Source organism: Schistocerca cancellata, chromosome 8, assembly GCF_023864275.1.
Source record: "Schistocerca cancellata isolate TAMUIC-IGC-003103 chromosome 8, iqSchCanc2.1, whole genome shotgun sequence".
Classification (NCBI taxonomy): Eukaryota; Metazoa; Arthropoda; class Insecta; order Orthoptera; family Acrididae; genus Schistocerca; species Schistocerca cancellata.
In genome coordinates this window covers 143,332,926-143,349,902 of record NC_064633.1, presented here as the reverse complement: position 1 = coordinate 143,349,902, position 16,977 = coordinate 143,332,926, and the positions used below count along the sequence as shown (strand labels likewise).

The 16,977-nt window shown below is 39.0% G+C and overlaps 1 protein-coding gene across 4 annotated transcripts in view; it reads right to left on the bottom strand.

Moving 5' to 3' along the window:
* The window catches only part of LOC126094487 (protein Fe65 homolog), a 262,378-nt gene that overhangs the window by 38,757 nt on the left and 206,644 nt on the right, over window positions 1-16,977 (bottom strand). For all 4 annotated transcript variants that reach the window (XM_049908884.1, XM_049908885.1, XM_049908886.1 and 1 more), the window contains exons 6-9: window positions 14,382-14,580; window positions 14,139-14,266; window positions 6,319-6,485; window positions 830-931 (exon numbers count right to left, since the gene is read on the bottom strand). In XM_049908884.1, the coding sequence (XP_049764841.1) occupies window positions 830-931; window positions 6,319-6,485; window positions 14,139-14,266; window positions 14,382-14,580 (596 nt within the window). The remainder of the gene's footprint in view (window positions 1-829; window positions 932-6,318; window positions 6,486-14,138; window positions 14,267-14,381; window positions 14,581-16,977) is intronic.

The following is a 16,977-nucleotide window of genomic DNA, read 5'->3' as shown; positions in this document are numbered from 1 at the left end:
CTTTATGATTTGTAGCAAGAACTGAAAAATTAATTTGCTTACATATCAGGTGTAGTAGCTGTATGAAATATGCTACAGTCAGAAAAAAATCAGGTAGGAAAGCTAGAGGTGCTTGCATCAGTGTACAAACTGGAGAACTTTACACACTTTCACTTTGGAGTATGTAAATTTCATATAAGTTTGAGTCTACATAGTTACTGGAAATGTTTTTGAAGAGTACAGCCAAAATAATTCAAGTTGCGTAATAAGAAATAAGAAAGAAATCAGCTCCATTCTCAGTGAGATAGCAGGTGTCAAATATGAACATATAAAGTAAGCAGGAGAAAAATGTGACTTTTATCCATAAAAATGATAAAAGATATGAAAATAAATTATGACCTGATCAGTTTTGATTTTAAGTGGGTAAGTTTTCATAATCTGTATTTAGAAATTATTTTCTAAAATATGTTATATTTCTTTCATGAAAGAAGCACGTGTATAGCACAAGCAACTAAACATGGGTGGATTAAGAAAACAAGAAAATAGCAATGAACAACATAAATAATAAGAGGCAGGTGACTGGTGGAGAATGCTGTCCCGTGTCAAAATAATTATTACCAAGAATTCCAACCTACTGACAACAGTGTTGCACAAATATTGATTATTATCATTCTCAAATTTTCAGTGCTTATTTTCTCATCCAAACTCCACTTAAGTTTGTAACAACTTTCTCTGGCTATGCACCTCAATCATAATGGAAAGTCACTTAAAAGTAATATATAATACAGTAAATATGTGGCCTATCTCCAGAACGGCAAACAGAGAAATGAATAACTGTATGTGTACATACTGACTAATGCTTGCCCACTCCTGTGATGGAATCGTCTGTGTTCTGTTGGCAGATTTGTGGGACGAGCTGCTAGACCAGATCGTCCTCCTCCTCCAGTACCACCTGTCAAACAAAAGTTTGTTCAAAGTCTTCTGTCTTGTCCCCATACAATGTATTGTTAAATGAACTTGCAAAAGTATGCCTATGGCAACTGCTCAAAATATGAGCTGTGCAGAATCCAGCAAAACAATTTATTTTGTTGGCCAATATTCTTCTAACAAATTATGTTTTGTATCATGTTTTCATTATTTAAACACTTTGTATCTAAATGAATATTATAGTTTACATCCTCTTGTACTAAAATTATAAAGTGCTGTTTACAGTCACTGCACCAGTACTGAGGTGCTCTCCTCTTAACATTTGTGATTTATGCTGGATAGATAGATATTTGTGATGCCAAGTTCATTGTTTGCTGCAATCAGAATCACAGTTATTCAAATAATAGAGTCAAAGAAATACTTTATCATGATAGCTTATTACAATTTGTTGTTACATACATCCTATATCTACAATGAGAGGAGACAAGAGCACTGGGTTGCAGTGTAAAAATGCCTGTCCCATGGCTGTCAAACTATGTACAGTTTACATTTTAAGTCCTACTGCTGCTGCATGTCTTGGGTATGTACCATAAGCATAATCACCAATTTACATCTGACCAAATGATTGACTTGGCACTAAAATACAGCTTTCTGTGGACCTAGTGTAAATCTTCATACAACTCTAACCCTCTTTCTCTCTCTCTCTCTCTCTCTCTCTCTCTCTCTCTCTCTCACACACACACACACACACACACTCTCTCTCTCTTTTAGTCATTTTGCAAATTTTAAAGTAAGAAATTCTCTCTCTCTCTTTGTTGATAATACAAACAATGTCTCAAGCTCTTAATTAAAAGTGTGCAAGGCTACTCTTCCCATTTTTAATACCAGTGTACTTCTCCCACCTTATAACTCCAACTGTTTACAAAAGCCAACAGATGCTCTGATGTTTGAATTGTAAAATAATGCTCCAGCTCCATCATGTAAGAATAAGAATGATAGTTACAATTTAAAAAGGCTTGATTAACAAGTAGTTACATCTAGAATACTCAATAAAGGTGAACACAATACTGCCAATGTCAAACAGTTCAGAGTGAGGGGGGGGGGGGGGGGGGGGCGGTTAGGAAAGTAAAAAGTTGAGTTGAATTGCTGTCAAGGTGGTAAACTTTCATCCTGTTTATTTCTCATTCGTGCTTGTCATTATTTTAATAACTACACACATAAGTTTTACAAACTGCATTTATATAAACATAGCATGGGAACCATATGAACTTGAAAGACTGTAACACATCCACTTGATGAATCTCAGGAGAAAGGCATGAAGTATAACTAAGTATCATTACTCTTAAACTGTCATGGAGGTGTGATTTATAGCAAATCCACAATCTGTTTACTTAATAATGGCCTCATCTTCATCTCTCAATATGTTTCATGTCTTAACCAAAAAACGCTGCTTTGTGCCCAAGGCCAACAAGTCCTAGTAATGCAATCAGTCAGTTGTGAGATAGGTGGTTACATTTATGATAGCTAAAAGCCATTTTTATAAATGTATATCACCTGGCACACACAGGAAGAGTGGTGATTATCAATCCCTCATTTACAGGTTGTATACCAGGTAGCTAGATCAAATCCTGAAACTGGTAAAAATGCAAATAGGCACTATTAAAAGACACTTACACAAAGCTTTCAGCCACAGCCTTCAACAGCAAAAGAGAAACATATGCCATTTATACATACAAGCAAGTGCACCACACACACATCTATGATTACCTATCATCATGCCCTGAAATGAGGGACATCCTACCTGAACACCTTTCCACCCCTCCTAAAGTGGTGTCCCAACCTCCATAAGATCTGAGTCCATCCCTATGCCACTCCCAATCCCAATCCCCTGCCACAAGTATTATATCCCTGTGGAAAACCTAGGTGCAAGACCTGCCCAATCCACTCACTCAGCACTTCCTATTCCATTCCTGTCATAGGTTTATCCTACCCAACCAGGGGCTGGGCCACCTGTGAAAGCAGCCATGTTATTTACCAGCTCTGTTGCAATCATTTCACAGATATTTACACTAGCATGACTACCAAACAGCTGTCCACCAGGATGAATGACCACTGCCAAACTGTGGCCAAGAGCCAAAGTAGACCACCCTGAGGCACAATATGCAGCTGAATGTAACGTGCTTAATTTCAGTGGCTGCATCACTACTTGAGGCATATGGATCCTCCCCTCCACCACCAGCTTTTCTGAACTGCACAAAAAGGAGTTATAAGGATAACACGTTCTCCGTTCCCATATTTATCCCAGCCTCAACACTGTCCCCACACCCTCCATCCTGCCCTCTGCCTATGCATCCACCCATCTTTCCCTGCTCCTGTCCTTTTTTGCTCGTTTTTTCCCCACCTCCCTCCCCCACAACCTCATGACACTGCACCTGTTGGAATTCTAGTGCATTCACAATCCACCAGACAATGTTACTCTCTCCCCCCACCTGTGCACTACTATTCCTTCCCCTCCTCCATCCCTTCCAGATTGCTACTTCCATCCCATGTGCTTATTACATTTCGGACCGAGCAGCCAGAGTTGGTGGGTATGTGTCAATGAGATGTGCTTGCTTGTGTGTATGAATGGTTTGTGTTTCAACATTATGAAAATGAAAGTTGCTACTCACCATATAGTGAAGATGCTGAGTCGCAGATAAGCACAACAAAAAGACTGTCACAAATAAAGCTTTTGCCCAGTAAGGCCTTTGTCAACACTAGATGACACACACACACACACACACACACACACACGACAGGCGACCTAAACCACAATGCGAGCAGCAGCACCATCACATGATAGAAGTGGTGGCTGGGTGGGGGTGAGGATGAGGGTAGGGTGGAGAGAGGGAGGGGGAGGGGATGGTATGGTAGGGGCGGCAGACAGTGAAGTGCTGCAGGTTAGACGGATAGGTGGGGGGGGGGGGGGGGGGAGTAGTGGAAAAGGAGAGATGTAAAAAGATTGGGTGTGATGGTGGAATGATGGCTGTGTAGTGCTGGAATGGGAACAGGGAAGGGGCTGGATGGGCAAGGACAATGGCTAATGAAGGTTGAGGCCAGGAGCGTTATGGGAACACGATGCCCTGCTCATCACTATTTATGCCACCTCCCTTTACACTAACATTCCTCATGCCCATGGCCTTACCACTATTAAACACTACATTTCCCAATGCCTGATAGATTCCAAACCAACAATCTCCTTCATAGTCACCATGACCAACTGTATCCTCACCCACAATTACTTCTCCTTTGAAAGCATTACCTACAAACAAATCCAGGGTATGGCTCTGGGCACCTGCACGGCACCATCCTATGCCAACCTATTCATGGGCCATCTAGAGGAATACTTCCTAAAAACCCAGAATCTTAAACCCCTCACCTAGTTCAGATTCACTGACGACATCTTTGCAATCTGGATTGAAGGTGAGGGCACCGTATCCACATTCCTCCAGAACCTCAACAACTTCTCCCCCATTTGCTTCACCTGGTCCTACACAACCGAACAAGCCACCTTCCTAGGTGTTGACCTCCACTTCAAAGATGGCTACATCAGTACCTCCGTCCATATCAGACCTACTAACCACCAGCATTGCATCCACTTCAACAGCTGCCACCCGTTCCACACCAAGTAGTCCCTTCCATACAGCTCAGCCACCTGTGGTCGTCACATCTGCAGTGACGAGCGGTGGATCTTGAAATATACTGAGGGTCCCACTGAAGCCTTCACAGACCATAATTATCCTCCCAACCTTGTACAAAAACAAATCTCCCATGCCTTGTCTCTCCAGCCTCTCCAGTCTCTCACGGTCTGGGCACAGAGGAGCATTCCCTTAGTAACTTGTAACTCAGTACCACCCAGGGACTGGGGCAACTGAATTACATTCTCCGCAGGGTTTCCAACTACCTCTCATCGTGCCCTGAAATGAGAAATGTCCTGCCCACTATCACCCCCCCCCCCCCCCCCCACCCCCCCCCCCCCCCCCCCAGTGGTATTCTGCTGTCCACTGAATCTATACTACACAACCCTTGCTCCTATCCCTTTACCTCATGGCTCATACCCCTGTAATAGATCTAGATGCAAGACCTGTCCCATACATCCTCCTACCACCATCACCTACTCCAGTCCAGTCACAAACATCAACTATCCCATCAAAGGCAGTGCTACCTGTGAAACCAGTCAAATGATGTACAAGCTAAGCTGCAACCACTGTGCTGCATTCTACGTGGGCATAACAGCCAACAAACTGTCTGTCCACATGAATGGCCACTGATAAACTGTGGCCAATAAGCATGTGGGCCACCCTGTTGCTGAGCACGCTGCCAAACACGACATCCTTCATTTCAATGACTGATTCACAGCCTGTGCCATATAAATCCTTCCCACCAGCATCAGCTTTTCTGAACTCTGCAGGTGGGAATTCTCCCCGAAATACATCATAATTCTCGTAACCCTCCTGGCCTCACCTTCGGTAGTCACTGCCCTTACCCATCCAGCCCCTTCCCTGTTCCCATGCCAGCACTACACAGCCATCATTCCACCATCACACCCAGTCATTTTACTTTTTCCTCCTTTCCCGCTACTTCCCTTCCCCACCTCTCCCCTGCCCTCTGTCTAACCTACAGCACTTCACTGTCCACCCCCCCCCCCTTTACCATACTATCCCTCACCCTCCCCACCCCAGCCTCCTCCTTACCCCTACCCAGTCGCCACTCACGTCATGCACTGGTGGTGCTGCTCACAGTGTGGTTTCAGTTGCCTGAGACTGTAGTCATGTGTCTATCTGCAGCTCAGCACCTCCGCTACATGGTGAGTAGTAACTTTCCTTTTCATAATATTGTTACATTCCATCCTGGATTTTCCATTATTTAATAGTATGTGTTTCTCTTTATCGGATGAAGGCTTTGGCATAAAGCTTTGTGTAAGTGTCTTTTAATTGTGCCTGTCTACAACATGTCTTATTTACGGTAAGTAAAAATCTATCTTTTCCTATGTTGTTGGTAATCCTAAGTGGAGTTTCCATTATTTGTTTTAAGGAATTAGATCACACAAGGCAGTCAATGATGAACCATTCACCCAATGAGGATGCTAAACTTAACATTCTTCCTGTTGCTCTTGCAGGGAAACAGAGTTTCATCTTGTTCTGTTCTTTAATTTTCATCAACATCCACAGAAACTTAGACACATGCACATTTTCAGGCAACAAATGCCAGAAGTCATCAAGCTGTGTAGATTGTCCTGGAAAGTACTATGGTAAGTTGTACAGTACTGTCCTACAGCTATCCCAAATTCACATGAACATAGACTTTAATCAAGTATTATAAATAAATCAAGGAATTTGGTAATCACTAAATTTAAATAGGTGTGTTACTCACTAATATCAATAGGTTTAGCCAGATTCTGCTGTAGACTTCGCTCAATCATTATCTTCTTGCAGATGTCTCTAAGAGTATTGGCAATCGTCCTGGCAGGAATATCACAACGGAACACATGGCACATGTGTTTTCTTGTTGTACGATCACGAGCCACATAAGCAAAGTCTCTGTAAGAAATTACCACAATAAATTATTGTTTACAATGTAGACAGTTAAATGCAACACAAAAATTAAACTAGTGGCAAAATAACTGAATAAACACAGTTAATTCAAAATACAGAAACAAAAATATTGAACACTGTGCCTTTCAGCACTACTACACACACACACACACACACACACACACACAAACACACACACACACACACACACACACACACACTGATTTAAATTCCTCTGCTGTTGTCTGCAGCTCGTGGTCTCGCGGTCGCGTTCTCGCTTCCCCTGAGCATGGGGTCCCGGGTTCGATTCCTGGCGGGGTCAGGGATTTTCACCTGCCTCGAGATGACTGGGTGTTTGTGTTGTCCTCGTCATTTCATCATTATTCATGAAAGTGACAAGATTGGGCTGAGAGTGTATACCTGTCCTTTTTTCCCCCTAAGGTAAGTCTTTCCGCTCCCAGGATTGGAATGACTCCTTACCCTCTCCCTTAAAACGCACATCCTTTCGTCTTTACCTCTCCTTCCCTCTTTCCTGATGAAGCAACTGTGGGTTGCAAAAGCTTGAATTTTGTGTGTGTGTTTGTGTTTGTTTGTGTGTCTATCAACATACCAATGCTTTCATTTGGTATGTTACATCATCTTTGTTTTTAGATATATTTTTCCCACGTGGAATGTTTCCCTCTATTATAAAACCAAGAACTTTAGATGATATAATTATGTAGGAAAATTCTGGTGGAATGTAATGTATCCTAGTCCATCCCTATACCACTCCCACGCTTGACCCCTTGCCACTGGGGTCACATCCCTCTGGAAGGCCTCAATGCAAGACCTGCCCAACACACACACCCATCAGTTACTACTCCAGTCCTGTCAATGGCTTCTCCTACCCCAACAGACACTGTATCACCTGTGGAAGAAGCCGTGTCATATACCATTTCTGCTGCAATCAGTACATAGCTTTTTATGTCATTATGACAACTAACCAGCTGTCCACCTGAATGAATGGCTACTGATGAGCTGTAGCCATGGACAAAACAGATGATCTGATGTCACAACCTGCAGCTGAGCATAACATGCTTGATGTCAGTGGCCACTTTATGACCCACACTATCTACATCCTTCCCTCCACAACCAGCTTTTCTGATTTACACAGATGGGAGTTATCCTTGAAACACCTCCTTCACCCCTCAAAATATCCTAACCTCAATCTCAATTAACTGAGTGTCCCCACACCCTCTGCCTGACAACTTCCCTTCCTCTGCCCCTCATCCAATCCCAGTTCATGTGTCCATAGCATCCAGAATCAGACTAGACTGGGAAAGACTCGAGAACCAATAGAAACAAGCCGACTGGCGAAGGGCATCACAGTGAGCTACCTGAGGACAACAGCAAAAGGAAGACAAACAACAGAGACGGAACAAACCCAGTGAGTAAACCAGGATCAAAAACCTACAGCGTTGCGAATTCAGAACTAAGATAATGATGTGTAACAAGGTCAGCACAGTAGCACAGATAAATCATGACTGGCTGTAGAACTGCTGCACTGCAGGCTTTAAAGAGCAGCTGTTGGCACTGATATTCTGGAAAGGTGACAGTGTTCTCGCGGGGGCGCTTTCAGCTATACTTAAAGACATATACAAGATAGACAGTGCAATGTCTCTTATGCTTCCATTACATATCTCATTTAGGGATCTTGATAATAAGGTAAGACAGTGGCATGTGTGTACAGAAATCAATCATTTTTCTCTCTCTCCAATTGTAGCTGGAATAGGAAAGGAAGTGGGTAATATTTGTACAAACTTCCCACTGTCACACTCTGAGCAGTGATATGTGTAGTATATAAGTAGATGCACAGTTTGCTGGAATGTCAATCAGATGATGATGATGATATTGGTGGTGACGAATGTGGCATATCAAACTGCACTTTTTGAGTAAGAATCCAATAAAAAATATCAGTGCCTAACTATGCCTTTCTGGGCAGTGTGGGTGGTACAGCTTTCTGCTGATAACAGCTGTTTAAATTTTTTACTTCAGCACTCAAGGCAGGTTACATGAAAAGTGAAATTCAGTCATTCTTTACTCTCTGAAGTCAGATAAAGCTATCACTCAGTGTACACTTTTGCAATACAATTCATCTCATTGGTCATTGTAAATCACAAGTTTTTTTTTCTTTCCAAAATAAGATATCCATTTGGCTAGATCCAAGTATTAATTCTAACAGTTTTTCCTGCAGATGTCTAACTACAATGCAGTAGTATCACTCCAGAGAGAACAAGTACATATACAAAAACAATATGAGGGATAGAAGGAACACTCGTTAGCATCCTCAATGAATTTTAGAAGAAACTCAATTCAGTTTCAGCAGCTGTACGCATAGCCTCTAGCAAGGAAAGAACCAATACAGAATTCAGGTTTTATGAACATACTTTTGATATTAGAGAATGGCATGTTATAATAGAGGATGTAGCTTACACGATGATACACAAATAAATTTTATATTTCTAAAGAAATTATTAGTGGGATTTTCTGATACATGGAGAAAGATATATTGGTTTCTTGTATTCCCAGAAATATGAAGAGAGAAATATCAAAGTCATGGGATAACCTGTGCTGCTGAATTGGAAACAATTAAAGGAATGCTTGCAGCCACTGGAATTAAAATAAACAGTTGAATCTTAACATTAAGTTTTGTACAAAAAGGGTCCCATTCATTTTTTCTCTAGGATTAATGGACTGTGCGAAGGGAGCTTGAGATTGCTAAAAATCTTTTAGGACATGCATGTGCTGTAGTGTATGTAGTTTTTGTAGGTTAATTTGAGGTAGTTTCCCCACTTAATAGACCACAAATGTTTTATATCAAATTGTTCATCTCAGCTACATCTACACCACTATGATACGTTGTAGACAATGACGATGTTTGAATAATATAGAAAAATAAATTACAATGTACATTAAAAGTGTTCTATCTCAGAAATCATTATTAATAGAGAATATGTCCATATGAAGTTTTTTTGTTCAGAATCACTAATACCATCAACCCCTCAAAGCATGTACCTTTCCTCCTGACTCAGCCCATAGAACAGGGGAAAGAAAAAAATAGACATACCAGTGCGGAAAAACATGAACAGTTACTTACACTCTGGGTTAAGAAACGTACTATCTGCATAAACTGCAATTCTTCAGACATACTGCCTGGTATTTTTATTTTTATTTATTTATTTTTTTTGTTATTCCTTCTCTCTCTCTCTCTCTCTCTCTGTTTTTAAGCAGACATGAAACATCACAAAAAGAGCACTACCATCAACATATTTACGTGGTTATTGTTACTCTGTTTTATGTATTGGTAATAATAAACTGAAATAAAAATGTGTAAAACTTTGCAGGCACACTAATTACACAGCTGAAAAGTGATTCAAGTTATAAGCTATAAGACAGATATATAATGGATTTTGTTAAAGCTGTGAATGTTGTTTAAAAAAAAATGCAGCAAAATTTCATGCTTATTTTCTGTTCTGATTACACTTAGCAGTCAGGTAGTTATCAGTACTCAAAGTGTTAGCACATTTCTGATCCCTACTCAAAGGTCTGACCTGAATATCAAATCTCCAGTCCCTCCCGTGTTTTTTGAACTCATTCATGTAAGGACTGCTAATAATATTACAATGTATGTAAAGAAACAAATGCATTTCCAGGACAAACAGGGAGCATTCTTCTTTCATAGTGATACATGACAGGGAATAAGAAATTGCATGGTTCAGGAAATGACACTGTGGAGCTGAAAGCATGAAGTTGAATACATGCTGCTGGTCAGCAATGAAATTTAATAACGTGAACACATGATACAATGAAATTACATAGAGTCCAAAATGGAGCAAATGAAGAGGTAGAAAGAAATAGTCTGCCAACAGAAGAAAGGTTAATGAAACACATGTAATTGACAGCAATCCACAGAGTATCAAGATAGATGAAAACAGAATGATTGGTGAGAAGACATATCTGAAATTATAAGCAAAAACTACATAACTGCATTTTGAAATAGAAAAAAACAGCAATAACTTGTGGGCAAAAAACACAAATTATAAAGCTCATTTCATAAAAATAAGGCAGGCTTATACACTATTACAATAACTGAAGTTCAAAGAAGGAGACAACAAAAATAAGAAAAGGTGAATATTTACCTGTACCTGGTTATTGTGTGGCACAGAGAAACATGTAACAGCAGACAGTGGTACATAGAAACATGTAACAGCAGACAGCTTTGACTAGCTTCTGAGCTACCACTTTTTTTTTCTAGACACCACCTTTCACACAACTACATAAATAAACAAATGCACCCAACTGTGACGGTAACTTCTGAGCATTAGCATGGAGAGTACATGTGGTTAAACTAGTAGAAGAAGGAAAAACTGAAAAAAAAATAGTAGCTTGAAATCAGAAAAGCCTCTGTGCTGTTATAGTCCAATTTACGAATGAAGGCAGTTCATGCTGGTCAAGGTTGGGTGGGGTTTGCAATGTTGCTGCTTCCAAGTGACAGTAGCAGTACATGCACACATGTGCTTTGCACTTGAAGAAAGCCTGTGTCCTGCAAATTACATCTCACTTTTGCTTATGTAGAATTTGTCGCTTAATACCACCATTAATGATGACACGCTCACAACAAATGGAATAACAATTCATTAAATAACTCACTACAGTAATGCTCACATTGGTTATCATATTTATAGCAGAGTGCTCGGAACATTACTGAATGCTCATTGGCTGTCAGAGAATGCGTGACATAGGTGCACAGAATGAGCCTAAACTCAACTGCCATCTGTGACACCAACGATGAGCACATCATTCTCCTATGGGCAAATGGTTGCCTTTCATCATTTTTGTTGTAAGCTTACAGAAAATTAAGCAGATGTTATACAACTGAATCCATGTGGATAAGAGGTATTGAGACATCATCTCAGATCATCTTCAAACTGTCATTGTAGATTTAATTAAAAACAAAGAAGTTTTTTGACAGTTGGTAATGCAGTTCTTCAGCAAAATTGTGACTGAAGAAGGACTTTCTATGAAGTGTTCTTGAATCAGTATCTAAATCAGTCAGCTACCAAAACAGTGTGGATTATGAATGGTGGAGTTCATTATTGAATATATGGTTCAGTATGGTGAGCTCAACAGTACAAACTGTTACTCTTCTTTGGTTTTTGCAATACAATCTCATTCCTCGTAAAATAAAATGGTTAATACATCTATAGCAGGGTGATGATCAGCTTGCTGAAGATACATATGCGGTCTCTACTTCTGAACAGGCACATGTATTGAAGCAGACTATTTTACACGAGTTATTAGACAGTAATAAGTGATCATCAACAACATATTTACATTGTATATTTCACTATATCCTTGTGCCTTGTATGAAAGAACAAGCAAATAATGCAGCTGATTCAAATACGTAATGTATCTCACCGTGTGACCATAAGGCTAATTTGTAATATGATGATCAACTTGAAGAACTGTTCTCTATCAGTTTTTGTAAGATGTCAGCTTACAACATCATTTCAAAAAGTTAGCTAGAGGGATTGTAACAACTGTATCAGAATGTTGCATACATAACGAAATCTTTGGTGGGGACATTATGGCTCTGACATAATAATGAAACCACAACCACATCTCCAAATTTAATATTAATTATGTGGAATTTTCTTCCACAATGCATAAGCTCACAGGAAACTTTCATGCCCGTCAACATTCCACAATGTATTATTTCGATACATTTTGTGATAAAATTATACTCTGGTAACATACAGTGTGTAGAAAGTATAATGGTGAAAGAACATGGTTGACTTTATATTCAGATGAATTTGTCTCACAAGACATAATTAAAACTGATGATTTAAGAAATTATAAATAATTTTCTTTTCTTCTCATAATTTTAAAATTACATAATACTATAAAGCATTATAAAAGAAATGACTGGATATAGATTTTCTGCAATAAATGCTTTGTGTGTTATTTCTGTCAGTAACCAAATTATAATTTGCACTGAGCTCATCAAGCTAAAGAACAAAATTATTCTTAGTGGAATAGTCACTCTGAAAGCCAAGACAATAACAATCAGTGCACCGGGCAACATGCATCATGCTTCTGTTTGCAAGACTGGACTGGTTTATATTAAATCAATTACCTCTCCCTGTGGAAGATGATCCAGTCACCAAGGCACATTATATGTGGAGAAAAACATGGCACTATTAGATACTAAGAAACAATTTCAAAAGTTCACAAAAATATAATCAAAGAAATACTGGTCTAAATATGAGTGCTTATTCACAGTTAATCTGGACATAACTAATTGACTGTTACTAGTAAGTACAGAATGAATCATTCCAAGATAAATTTGCCCTTATGTCAAAGTTAACCTCAAATATGAATACATTCTGAATGTGTTTCATGAAAAATCACATTTCTGATTCTACTACTACAATATTATATCAAAATGAAAGTGATAATTTTTTGTCACAATTCATTATTACATGTAATTCATTTGGTTTGACTTAAAAGTTAAACCACAATTACAGAAACCTGATAAAAATTGAAGGGATATCCTAATGTGAAAATTTAGGCAACTATTTTTATATATTAGCTCTGCATCTGACAGTATTAACATACAGGTTTCAGCAACAGTAAACATTCCAATTATTCTTTGAATTGTGATTCTTCTTTATAAATAATTTGTGGTATAAATCTTTGAAGGGCTACTGCCTGCTTTACAAAAATATATTTGTGGTATAAATATTCAAAGGGATTCTGCCTGCTTTGCAAAGCAAAGTATATTAACATCCAGATAGTTTCTGCCTTATGTGCTATCTTCATTGGGTTTTATTTTAATCTGATGTTTTAACTGTTAATTGTTTCATCCCCATTACATTCCTTTGATCTTGACAACTTTTCACAATGTCCCCAATGCATTTTGAATTGCAGAAGTTAAATCATATTAAATTTCACAAAGTAGCTCCAAAACATTTTTTTCAGTCACAATCATTTCTGCTGTGATTACCAGTGAATGGTGATGTGTACATGGTCCTCACTTTTCCTTGTATTCTTCACTTTTCATTTATTTCAAGAGTCTGTATTATTTATATCTGATAGTCTGTATTACTTATATCTGATAAACTAAAATAGTTATTTGTACATTATGTACCTATAATGTAATGAATCATATTCCTTTTGTGATTTTGTCAAAACTCTGATAATGCCCCCTGCAGAATCTACAAGTATACTTAACACATACAACATAATTCTAGACTAAACTAAAAGCCTTTTATTTTATGTAAACTTGTCTACATACAGGGAAAACAGTTAGTAAAATGTATTCTCTATAGGTTGTGATATTTATGTAACAACAAAATTTATAGGATTTTGTATGACTTTCAAGGGTAATGGTGGGGAGCGGCAGTGTATGATGAATTAAGAAAACAAACAAAATCTTTTTCTTCAATTCTTGTTTCTCTTTTTATGTCCTAACATCACAACTATGTTCTTTACCACTAACTATCCATTTCAGGTTACATGAACTGTGTTACAATACATGTCCTCTTTCTCATAACACTATATAACTTATTATTATGTAAGGATTACTGAGAACATAAACATGTATATAAATTGTTTTACCTTCCATTGTCTCGTCCTACTCCCCACACTCTAATTGTATGAATTGGTTGAGTATTTAGAACTGTCAAATTTTCGGGATCAATAAGCTTCAGTGCTCCTTCATCTAAGTCCATGAACAAGTCTTTGCCCTGGAAAAAGGTTTCAGCTCAATGAGTACCACATAAAATAACATTAATCATTATTAAAGATGATAGTTCTGAAGCACCTTGATTAGTCTTACATTAGTGAGCCAACAGTACTTACATCACCCCATCTTCCCACTACATCAAGCAGATCATTCCTGCCTAGTGATAAGTCAACAATGCATTTGTTAACAGCCTTGCTGCTACGTTCTGGTGTGAGATCTTCTTCTGCAATTTCAACCCAGCCAAGAGACCTAACAGCAAATCTTATGGGGCGCTCCTTGCTCTCTGGTTCTGGCCGAGCAGGGTAACTACGTCTCCTGGAAGACATTACATTTGTCAAACACAACAAGCCTTTCTAATATGATTTTATGTTAAAGTGCGTACACACACACACACACACACACACACACACACACACACACACACACACACACACACACACACATTCTTACAGGAGATAGCACTGGTCAGATCTTGGAGAAAAGTCTTACAAACCATTGTTTGGTAACAAATAATTGTTGAAATGCGGGCCATTTCATCCTATGATAGCCACCTGTCTTTTTACAGTACAGGAGGTGCTCAATCTGGTTAGTGCTTACTCTTGCACATCCCTCACGTCTCCTTCTCAAAGAAAGAACCGTGAACCCCTGTGAACACACCTGATGGTCTTAGGATTTGGTCACATGCATTGGAGATATGCTCCTCCATGTGAAAATTGTCTATAGATGAAGAAAGTGAAGTCTTTAAATTTTCCCATAGCTAGAAATCTAAAGGATTAAGATCACATGAATGGGAAGGTCATGCCACTGGACCTAAATGACCAATCCTTTACCAATTAAACATTTGTGTTAGGAACCATCATGCGTGTCGTAGAATAGGAAGATGTGCAACATTGGGCATAAACCAATAAACCGTACCTGTTGTTTTTATGCAAGAGTAGCATTGTCCAACAACACAAGCAAGTTGCACACACAAATTATAGTCTGGTTAAAATTACTCGTTAGTTGACTCTGTCACTTGTTACTACAGAGTTGGCACATAGGCTGCTGAGTGCATACCAGACAACACAACATTGAGCAATGTTGGAAGTGGCTACTGTGAGGGAACTGTGGCAAACAACATGTTTTGTAGTCCTGTATTTAAATCCATCCCTGACCAAACCACAAATTTGTCATGTGCATTGTAACAAGAAAAGGGTGATCAACAACTTGTCGCAGAGCTATTACTCAGGCTTTCTTTGTTCACAGCAATTGAAGCTAACCTCTATGAGCAAACTCAGGACAAAAAAATTTAACTTTACTGCTAAAAGCAAACTGTAGTTTCTCACTTTCATGGAAACCATCCTCAGTCTTGCTACATGAGCTGCCCTGTTTGGCACTTAGTTACACATTATAAGCAGATTCCAAACAAAAAGAGAATGGTAAAATGAAAAAATAAGAGCAAACAAAAAGTCAACACAGTGATGAAAATGATTCAGCAAAAGATTGGACATAAAATATTACATTACTGAATAAAAATGAAAAAAGTGATTTCGATAAAAATGCAAAATTCGTAGCCTTTGACAAGATTCAAACCCATGACCTTCTATACAGCAGGAATGTGTCTTCACCACTATGCTATGCCACATCTCTGCATTAAACTGTTATCTTAATGACTGCACACAATAACTGTATATGCAACACCAAATCACATGTTGTACAAAAGGGTCCAGTAGTGTTTGGCAAGTGCTGTGTATGAAGCAGGCATATTTGTTACAACACTGAGTACTCTGATTGTAGGAAACCCCTACATGTGAAGTGTCAACCAGCAAGTAATTTTAATCAGACTACAGCGATGAATGGTACCTGTTAATTTATGAGGATTCAGGAGGCCCTGTCTGGGGAACTTCGGCCACTGGGGTGCAAGTCTTATTTCAGGTGATGCCACATTGGGTGACTTGCACATCAGTGATGATGAAGACAACACAAAACCCAGTCCATGAGCAGAGAAAATCTCCAACCCAGCTGTGAATTGAACCTGGGGCTGCTGCATGGTAGGTACGCACATAACCACTCAGCTAAGCAGCCGGACAGCACAAACTCAAAACAATGTGTACAGAATGGCTGAAGTAGGGAATAGCTGTCAGTGGTATGTTTAACAGCTACAGCACAGTTGGGACTAAGTACAGGGACAAAAACAAGCAGGACGAAATGACCAATGAACGTCAACAGTAAGGTGGCCAACATCTCTGAGCACTGGAAGTTCTTTACACGAGTAAAATGGCCCCCAGTTTCTGGACAGAACTTTTTCTAGTTTTCACCAGTACTATCAGCTGAAAGAATATAGCATGCTTCATAAAACATCTGGTATATTAAATCAGTCAGTTTTATTTATAACTAATATACAGGTAACTATGCAGTCTGTGAAATATTTTAAATAATTCTTTTAGGTAAGTGGCTAAACATAAATTAACAAACAATACAGTATATAAAAACAAACTTTTGAAGTTTTTCTTTTGAACAGCAAGTTGGGCTGGAAAATTAGCTGAATGAAATATTGCCATGTCGCTGTATGGGCCATTACATCAAAGATAGTGTTTATGTTCCATATCTAACATGGACACTATAAAAAATTGCAATGTCACATCACAGCAGCTGCTCTTACCTTCATTTCTGATATTCTAGGTTGGGTGTGTGCAATGTAAAGGTGGGGTGGGGGGGGGGGGGGTTGTGGAC